Genomic DNA, 9486 nt, shown 5'->3' with positions numbered 1-9486 from the left:
CAGATTGTCTCCGACTACTGCCTTTACACTTGATACAATACGACCCAAAACAGTTAAAAGTCACAACCTGCCCAAATTACCAAACTCCCAAGTCTCTCACTCTCTCCAATGCCCCCTCCGTCACCATATCTGTAACCGAAATGCTACTGGTACATACAATCTGTGCACAGATTGTGCACAGATTTTGTGGTGGGGCCCACCATGGGCCCTACACAAATAATCCGAGCCGTTCATTAAATGTAAAACATTTTTTCAAGGGTTTCTATAAAAAATCAGCTCAATCCAATACCTATAGGTGCTTGATCTAATCATCTAACTTTTCATTACCCGAAAATCTGAATGAAAATTTAGATAATTGGATCGAGTACTTATAGATATTAGATTGAGCTGATTTTTTACGGGGACTCTTGAAAAAATATTTTACATTTAATGAACGGCTCGGATCATTTATGTGGGACCCGTGGTGGGCCCCACCACAAAATCTGTACTAGTAGAATGGTTCTGTCTGTAATCTGTAACAACCTCAAATTCCGAAAACCACGATCAGTAATCTGCCTAACCAATGGTGGATCTACAATCTCCGAGTTAAAAAATGTGATCCATATTGTTCACTTTATAAACCTCGACAAGTGGAAGAAGCTGGACAAAGTCAAAAGCTAGTGGTGGTTGTGACAAGGCTAGAATCAACACCCCGAGCAAAGAAAGCGAAAATGAGAAAGGGTTATTGTAGATGACCCTCAAACGTATCGCGTCCTGGACGTCGTGCATTTCATTGCATATATCTATTCCTCTTGCTCCTAATCCTCGTTTCTGCAGCTTTTATTGTTCTTCTGTGCGGTGTTGAGGTCATGGTTGCGTTTTTCTGTTGGGTTTTGTCGGGGTGTCTATGTGATGTTGTTTAGGTTGGGGCTTTGTTTCGTTTTCTAGTTTGCGTTGTGCTGTTGTTTATTGGGGATTGCCTATTTGGGTTGTAGAACTTTAGATGTACTGTCTATTTGATATCTATGATAAGTTTATGTTTCTTTAAAGAAAAACCTCTAACAAGTATACAATCTCAAAAAGAGGAGTCCAGTTAAACGTAGTATATCGGTTACTCAGGTGACAAATCAGCGGCCCCTTTGGCCTACCATATTTCTGTCTTTTCCACTATTTATGTTTTTAATTTTTACGAGATTCTGGTCAAACTTTTTATATTACATGGTTCATCTGAGCTTTTTAGTCTTTTCCAACGTTTTATATCTGTAATTATAATTTCCTAATTTCTCTCGTCTAGCCGAACGAAGTGATGTAAAAGTTATACACAAATCGAATAAAAACGTAAAAGATAAATAAAAATAATACAGACCTCACAACGGTGACTCACAAACTGCCCAGAGTAACTTCCGAACGAAGTCTATCTCTCCTCGCAAAAAAGCTCAAGCAAATCACTCTCTCTCTCTCTCTCTCTCTCTCTCTCTGCAATGTCCACTCCGTCACCAGATCTGTAACCAACCCAAACTCCAAATCCCAAAATTCAACCGAATCCAATGGCGGATCTACAATCTCCGCCGCCGCCTCGCTCCACCGCCAACACGACGGACCTCTTCGGCGATCCCATCGACTCCCACCCCAACTGGTTCAACCAGTCCTCCTTCCTCCTCCCCTCCTTCGACTCCAACGCCTACATCGCCGACCTCCGCACCTTCGTCCCATTCGACACCCTCCGCTCCGAGCTCCGCTCCCACCTCTCCTCCCTCAACCGCGAGCTCGTCGACCTCATCAACCGCGACTACACCGACTTTGTTAATTTGAGTACCAAGCTCGTCGACGTGGATGCGGCCGTGGTCAGGATGCGGGCCCCGCTGTCCGAGATCCGGGAGAAGATCGTGGCGTTCAGGGGCGCGGTGGAGGGCTCGCTCGCGGCGTTGAAGGGCGGGTTGAGGCAGCGGGCCGAGGCCGCCGCCGCGAGGGAGGTGCTGGAGTTATTGCTCGACACGTTTCATGTCGTGTCCAAGGTAATAATAATTGGTTTTGCAATTCGATTGAATATTTGAATTTGGACTCCGTTGGGGCTGGTCTGTGCAGAGTTTTGCTCGGGCTTTAATTTGGCATGTAATTGGTCCTTGGGTTTAGTTAAAGGTGTGCGTAACCTGGCCTGACACCCAAGTTATAAAAAAAAAAAAAAAATCGATTCGGACTCGAGCCTTTTGTGTTTGTGTTTTATTGAGTTGATGAGGTAACAAATGCGATTGAAAATGCATCGAGTGAGTTTTAGATCTCGGTTTATTCAGGTTTTAGAATCTGTTTTTGAACTTTGTGGAACGAAAAAATAGAAAAAAAATTGTCACATAAGGTGCTAGCTAGCACGAGAAACCACTTGAATTGGCGAGGTTGAGGATTGAGAGTGCGAGTGGACAACAAAGGATTTAGAGCGGGAGCTGGCGGTCTACTCACAGATTATGTGACTAAGCTCTGGCCTTTTGTGTTTGTGTTTTATTTAGTTGATGGGTTTGAAACATAGTTGTCAAGGGCGAGGGGCCCACCGAGGCGCAAAATCCTGTTGGGGCCTAGGCGAGAAGCGCAAAGCAAGGCACCCCTACGCGAAAAAAAAGGAAAAATAGCATACACCAATATTTGAAATAATAGACACTAAGCCAATGAGTTTTGGAAAGCATACCATTCAAATTTACAAAAAGATAAGTAAACTAAACACAATCGAATATTTGAAGAAGAAGATGATGATGGACTGTTTTGTTTACAAAAAGATCAGATTTTTACTTGTTGGCTGTTGATAACAAAAAGATCAGATCAAGGACAACTAAACACAGTTCACTGTTAGAGTCAATCGTGATAGAGAGGGGAGCAAGATGAACTTGCGTCGTTCAACAGAGACCAAAGAGAGTCGAGTTGGAGATTGAGATAGACCAGAGACGGTCGACAGGCGAGAGGGTCGAGAGAGGTCGATCAAGATATATTTTTACCAGTGAGTTGACTGTTGGCTGCTGGTTGATTGAGATAGAGAACGGATTCCTTGTTTTGCTTCGTTTGCTGCTGTTCAATAGAGAGACAATCGACTGAAAGGTACTAATATGTTTAACCTAATCTTTGATCCAACGGTTCTGATTAAAATTGAAAGAGGCGCTCCTCTGCGCCTTTCACACAGTCGCGCGCCTTTTGCGACTTGTCTGCGCTTCTTTCAATGTGCGTTGCCTCTCCTCATGCTAGGCGCAGCACCTTGCACCTCTGTGCACCTTTGACCACTATGGTTTGAAAATGGATGGAGCTCAGTTTAGATCTCGGGTTATTTGGGTTTTAGAATCTGTTTCTCGAACTTAGGTTTTGTGAGAAAGTAGAAATTTTGGTTGGTTGATGGTTTTCTAGACTTGTGTGTTTGCATTAAAAAGATGGTTTCATGTCCTCTGAGAACGATGCTACTGAACAATTGAATAAGTTAGATAGGAAACAATGTGAGTTCTTTATGTTAACAATGGTTTTTGGAAAGCTGCAATGATGCCGGGAGTAATTGAGATATTATGTTAATGAGAAATGTGTTTCTAGAATGGAAGGAACTAGTTTTAAATCTCGGATTATTCAGTTGTTGCACACTGTTTTCTAACTTCATTTTGTCAGAAAGAAGGAAAGTTGTTTAGTTCACGGTTTTCTGGACTAGCTTTTTGCATCCAAAAGATGGTTTCATATTCTGGAATCTGGAGAAACATTTTCTGTAAAGAATGAAGTGGTTTTTATTGGTAGTAAGTGTTTTGCATAGGTAATTTGAAAAACTGCAATCAAACAGGGAGTAGTGGAGATATTCGTATGTGGAAATGCCGAGTGCAATTTTGTTCACCCTCCTTAAAAAAGGTGAACATTACCCTTTCTCTTATTGGTTGAAATGGTGTGGACCCCACCACAAAGTGATGTATGCTTACCATGCAATACACTTTTTGGTAAGCATGATATCACTTTGTAGTGGGGTACACACCATTTCAACCAATAGGAATGAGGGTAATGTTCACCCTCTTGAGTGGAGGGTGAACAAAACTCAACTCTGAAATGCCTACTTGGATTCTGTTCATTAGCTGTAAGCCCGTGAATGTGTAAGGTAAGTGCAGAGATTCCTACTGATAATTTGGTTCTTTGAAAATGCAGGGAATAAACTAAGGAGGTTTTGTAACTTTGGATTTCTTATTACTATTGCAGTCTTCATCCCTGCAATTGCAGGAATCTATTTGTTTTTTTTCATTGGGCTTTTCTTTGAAAATCTATTATGTGATACTGCAGGTTGAGAAACTGATAAAGGAGCTGCCCAGTGTACCTGCTGATTGGACCAATGGAGATATTAATTCTGCAGAAAAGGGTCACTTAAGCAACGGAATCTCCTTACAATATACCGAAAATGGAACAAATCTCAGGGAGACTCAAAGCATGCTTTTGGAGAGAATTGCCAGTGAAATGAATCGGTTGAATTTCTACATCACTCAGGCACAGGTCTATCTTGCTTTCACCCTTGCGTTAACTCTATTAGCTTTCTTGTGGTTACTAGTATTCCCTTGTAACCGTTGCAGCAACAATCTTTTCTCAGCAGTTGCATGTGTTATATGTTATGAGATCTTTAGTATTTTAGGGTCTGTTTGTGTTGCTCGTGAGTTATCAGCTAGTCGTTATGAGTAATTTGTTGCGGAACTAGCTACGAAGGTGGCCCAAGTTCATTTTTTTTTTTTTTGATACTGTTACAGAACACATTTGGTACGCTTCAAATTTGTAGAAAATTCACTCCGATTTAGTAACCAGTTAGGATTCTGATGACCAGTTATCACTTCTACTCTTTAACGAAGAAGCTTCGTCTATTAGGAGGGGAGGAGCATCTAGGAGGGCGATAGATGCTGTAAGTCTTAAGTCATTTAGTTTGTCCTTGATGGTCTGAGAACTTGAGAGGTAGATGCGTTGTATGTTTTATGAACTTCGGAAATTGAAATAATAAGACTTGAGGACTGGATTTTGCATTCAAGAGGATTTAGTACATTTCAAATTTCACTTTAGAGCGATCTATGTCTGTACAGTAGTTATAGGCTAACTCACAGCTAACGAACTCCATTCCTTCTAGCATTACGAGAACCATAGTGAACAACATTGGAAGATATCCAAGAATATGCATCATTTTATTCTGTTTCCCTAATCTTGACATTGTTGGTCAGTTGTGTATTTTCAACTACTTTATATCCAGATTTCCCTCTCTACTTTTTAACTGCAGAAGTTGGAAAATTCTCTCTCTCTCTCTCTCTCTCTCTCTCTCTCTCTCTCTCTCTCTCTCTCTCTCTCTCTCTGTACCGGGAAATAGTGACAATATACGAATATGTAAATGCCATCAATGCTTTACGGTTGTACCAATAATTTCCTGTGAGACTGGCTAATTGAACTGTAATACCAGATGCCCCTGTTTGTGAAGATGGTAATTAGTATGATTGGACCATTGTTCATCAACTCCTTCTGTGGCAGAGAGGATTGTTTCCTTCTATTCATTGGTGCTGGTTTTGTGCATGATGGGGGTAGAGTTTATATCCCGATGAGAAGTCGTGCATGGAGTTTTCTGAGTGGTTTTGCTAATAACTCACACCTTTTTCTTTTGTACATTACGGCAGTACAGAACCTTCCTTTCATTGAGAACATGGAGAAGAGGATACAGAATGCTAGCCAACTCTTGGATGCTAGCTTGAGGCACAGTTTTGTAGATGGACTGGAACACAGGGACGCAAATGCGGTATACAATTGCTTACGGGCATATGCGGCTATTGACAACACTAGGGGTGCTGAAGAGATTTTCCGCTCAACTGTTGTGGCACCCTGTATTAGGAAAGTTATTCCACATAGTTCATCAGGGGTGGTTGGTGGGGCATTAGGAGATGAACTTGAGGAGGACTATAAACAAATTAAGCAGTACATACAAAAGGATTGTAAATTTGTTCTTGAAATTTCCTCTACAGGTATGTGATAAACATCAAGTATTGCATCCAATAACATAATATAAAGCCTTATTCAAACTGTTTGGTTGGTGTGCAGAAAATTCAGGTTTACATGTATTTAGCTTCCTGGCCAATTCGATACTTAAAGAAATACTCTCAGCGATCCAAAAGGGAAAACCAGCAGTCTTTTCTCCTGGAAGACCTACAGAATTCCTGAAAAATTACAAATCAAGCCTAGATTTCCTGGCTCATTTGGAAGGTAGACCTCTTCCTTAAAATCAAATTGTTTGGATATCCAATGTAGTTGCAACTTGCAAGACTTGTGCCTCGTGTCTGTATGTGGCTATGTGCATTTATGACTGCTAAAAACCACCTTTGTTATGTGCATTTATGTTGTTTATTCTTGTTTATAACATCATTTGTCATGCAAGGCTACTGTCCATCCAGATCTGCTGTTGCCAAGTTTCGATCCGAGGCTGTCTACATTGAGTTCATGAAGCAGTGGAATGTTGGGGTCTATTTCTCGTTGAGGTACTCAATGCTGTTCTTTGAAAGCTTTTGCATTGTCATAATTGTGAAATTTAATATTTGCCATGCAACAGAAAGGAAGGGAAGACATGCATGACTAACATAATTTCAATTACTCCAGGTTCCAGGAAATAGCTGGGTCTTTAGATTCTGCACTTCTTATCCCAATTCAAATCTTACATTCAGACAAGGGAAATTCACAACATCTAACACTAAATCAAAGCGGTACTCTTTTGGAATGCTTGATGTCATGCTGGAGAGAAGACGTACTTGTCCTTTCTTGCTCTGACAAGTTCCTTCGTTTGTCTTTACAACTTATTTCTAGGTCAGTTTGTGTCTGAAACATTGCTGTTGCATTTTCTTTGTATTAACTAATTTGCTGACATGTGTAAATATGTTTCACTTATAGGTACTCCCATTGGGTGTCAGCTGGACTAGCTGCTCGCAAAGCCGGTAATGCTGGCTCCACTCCTGGATCTGAATGGGCTATTTCTGCTGTGCCAGATGATTTTATCTACGTATGTAGCTTTTCTTGATTTTATTATATCAGGCTCTCTTTCGTTGGAATGAGCGTATTATGATTTTTCTCCTTTCGTTTATTTTCTTTGAACATTTCGTCGCCAATTTTAATTCTACTCTGTTTAGGGTTTGCCTTGGGTTGAGTTCCCAGATCTAGGCTGAGGATAAATCCTTGTTTCTTAGTTCTTAAAAATGCTTTTTTGTTTCCGCTTCCCTTCTTAAATTCCAAGTCCAAACTTAATTGAGTTATTTTTTTGATAAACTGCTGGATATGGTTTCTTTTATAGCTCTCATGCTGTCATTTTTTGACAAGCCCAATATGCGTGCTACTTTGTTTGAAGTTCTTACACTTGCGCCAAGAGATTTGGACCATCCAATAGATGCAATGCTCAGTAGATGATTATGCTTGGCTACATAATGATGGTTGTGATATGCTGCAGATAATCCATGATTTAAATTGTCTGGCGGAGAGAATTTGTGGTGATTTCCTGGGACATGTAGTTGAGGTACTTAGTTCAAGCTCCTCTGAAGTTCTAGATCTTGTAAAGCAAAGCATTTTAGAGGGTGGAGCATCTCTGAAGGATCTTATACCCAAAGTGATTAATTCAATAATACAAACAGTGGTTGAGAAATCTGTGGAGGTAAGCTACATACGTTATGAAAGGTTAAATTTGACTACTTGCTCCATGATACGTGGGTGAAGGGATCATGTAAATTACTGAATGTTTATCTTATGAGGGGATGCTATGAACATTTAGCAATTTGACTTGTGATCTTCCGAAATTGTCTTAATTATGTATACTTAACATAGTTCTATTCCGTTATTGGTCTGTAATATGTTTTGCTCTACAATATTTTAGGACTTGAAACAATTGAAGGGCATAACAGCAACTTACAGGATGACAAATAAGCCTCTTCCTGCTAGGCATTCACCATATGTGTCAGGCGTCCTGCGCCCTTTGAAGGTTAGTAGTCTTGTGCTTTGTACCTTCCGTAAATTGGTTCTTTCCTTGTTTCCACCTGTTATTGCCATTGCGATTGCCATTGCCGGGCCATTTAGTTAATGAATCTTTGCTAAAGAACCGGTATTAGGCTAGTCAAATGCACAAGTTTGCGCTGAATGACTGAATCCTTTTGGCTGTTGTCGGTCGCAGTTAGACGAGTCTATATTCTTGTACAAAGTCGTCCTTCTAATGTAACAACACTGGAAAGACATGCAATATTGATATAAAAACCAACCCCTACTTTTGTGTTCAATTGCAAAGTGGACCTTGTGGATGCGGAAATTTCATGATGCGCTATGTTATCAATTGTTTGCTTCAAGATGTGCGCTTATGCGGTCATACGTGACATTACTTTCAAACATTGAACATTGTGTCAATCTACTCTCTGTTTTCAGACCCTTTTGGATGGAGAGCGAGCTACTGCATATTTGACCAGGGACATTAGGGATGAACTCGTACAAGGTGCTGCTTTGGAGATAACTGGCCGTTATTATGAGTTAGCTGCAGACCTCGTTAGTGTGGTTAGTACAAAGATCACAATATCTAATCCTTTTGGGGAGTGAACCTTCTTGCCTGGATTTTTTTCTGTTTGATTATGCTTGTGTTAAAAGCTTACAATATGGTGACCAGGCTAGGAAAACGGAGTCCTCACTTCAGAGAATACGTCAGGGTGCACAAAGGAGAGCCGGGGCAAGTTCAGACGTCTCAGACAATAATGTGTCGGATACTGATAAGATCTGTATGCAACTATTTCTTGATATTCAGGTCAGCCTCACCCTTGTGCATATCTCTCTCTCTCTCTGAGAACATGTTTGTGTTTATTATCACACAACTTTTTGTGCATTGGGTGGTAATTATAAGACTGTTCTGGTTTTGGTGTTGCTTTTCTGATTTTCTTTTGGATATTCTTCTTATTGAACAGGAATATGGGCGCAACCTCTCTGCGCTTGGGGTTGAAGCTGTAAAAATTCCGGCCTTTTGTTCCTTGTGGCAAGTTGTTGCCCCGACGAACAGGCAAAACACAATTAGTTTCTAATTTTGGGTATTCAGCTACATCTTTATTGTAACCACTGGAAAAGATGCATTTGGCAGTGAGTGGCTGGGCCTTTGCCTCCGTACACGACTTGCGAAAGAAGGCATTTGGCAGTGTGGCACGTAGATCATACGTTCTTTCAATCATATTATTCAATATTAGGCTGGCTTTTTGTTGTGTATTGCATTTTTGTTTTGTCGCGTTCATTTTTCAGTAGTTGCATTTTGACAATACAAAGATATGAACTTTATAAATGAGTATCAATAAAAATGATGTGCATTCTTTTTACATTAAAGCAGAGAGTATCGTGTCTTTCTAGCTTTCTTTAATTTCGCACAGTGGTGGTAATTTCAATATCACGAGAATGAAAACGATAAGATTGAAAATCTACACTCATTTTGTTCAGCGTCTAAATTTCGCACATTTTCTTAAACACGCACAAATAAAAGCTCCGTGACAATAG

The 9486-nt window shown here is 40.4% G+C and overlaps 1 protein-coding gene across 1 annotated transcript; it reads left to right on the top strand.

Moving 5' to 3' along the window:
- The first annotated feature begins 1384 nt into the window (after nt 1-1384).
- On the top strand, nt 1385-9318 carry LOC131335149 (conserved oligomeric Golgi complex subunit 2). Its single transcript, XM_058370381.1, has 12 exons — nt 1385-1994; nt 4261-4467; nt 5624-5960; nt 6037-6198; nt 6371-6470; nt 6589-6792; nt 6877-6985; nt 7427-7627; nt 7847-7951; nt 8386-8511; nt 8621-8755; nt 8913-9318. Exons 1-12 carry the CDS (start codon nt 1527-1529, stop codon nt 9024-9026), a joined length of 2268 nt encoding a protein of 755 aa, XP_058226364.1. The 5' UTR covers nt 1385-1526; the 3' UTR covers nt 9027-9318.
- The last annotated feature ends 168 nt before the right edge of the window (nt 9319-9486 follow it).

Source organism: Rhododendron vialii, chromosome 8a, assembly GCF_030253575.1.
Source record: "Rhododendron vialii isolate Sample 1 chromosome 8a, ASM3025357v1".
Taxonomy (NCBI): domain Eukaryota; kingdom Viridiplantae; phylum Streptophyta; class Magnoliopsida; order Ericales; family Ericaceae; genus Rhododendron; species Rhododendron vialii.
Note: the sequence above shows the minus strand (reverse complement) of the source record. Positions and strands in the feature narration are given on the sequence as shown.

Excerpts from the sequence above, each read along its gene's own strand:
- LOC131335149 (XM_058370381.1), top strand. The coding sequence starts at position 1,527 with ATGGCGGATCTACAATCTCCGCCGCCGCCTCGCTCCACCGCCAACACG. Across the intron at positions 5,961-6,036 it reads TCTTGAAATTTCCTCTACAG|AAAATTCAGGTTTACATGTA; the intron begins GTATGTGATAAA and ends GTTGGTGTGCAG. Across the intron at positions 7,628-7,846 it reads TGGTTGAGAAATCTGTGGAG|GACTTGAAACAATTGAAGGG; the intron begins GTAAGCTACATA and ends ACAATATTTTAG.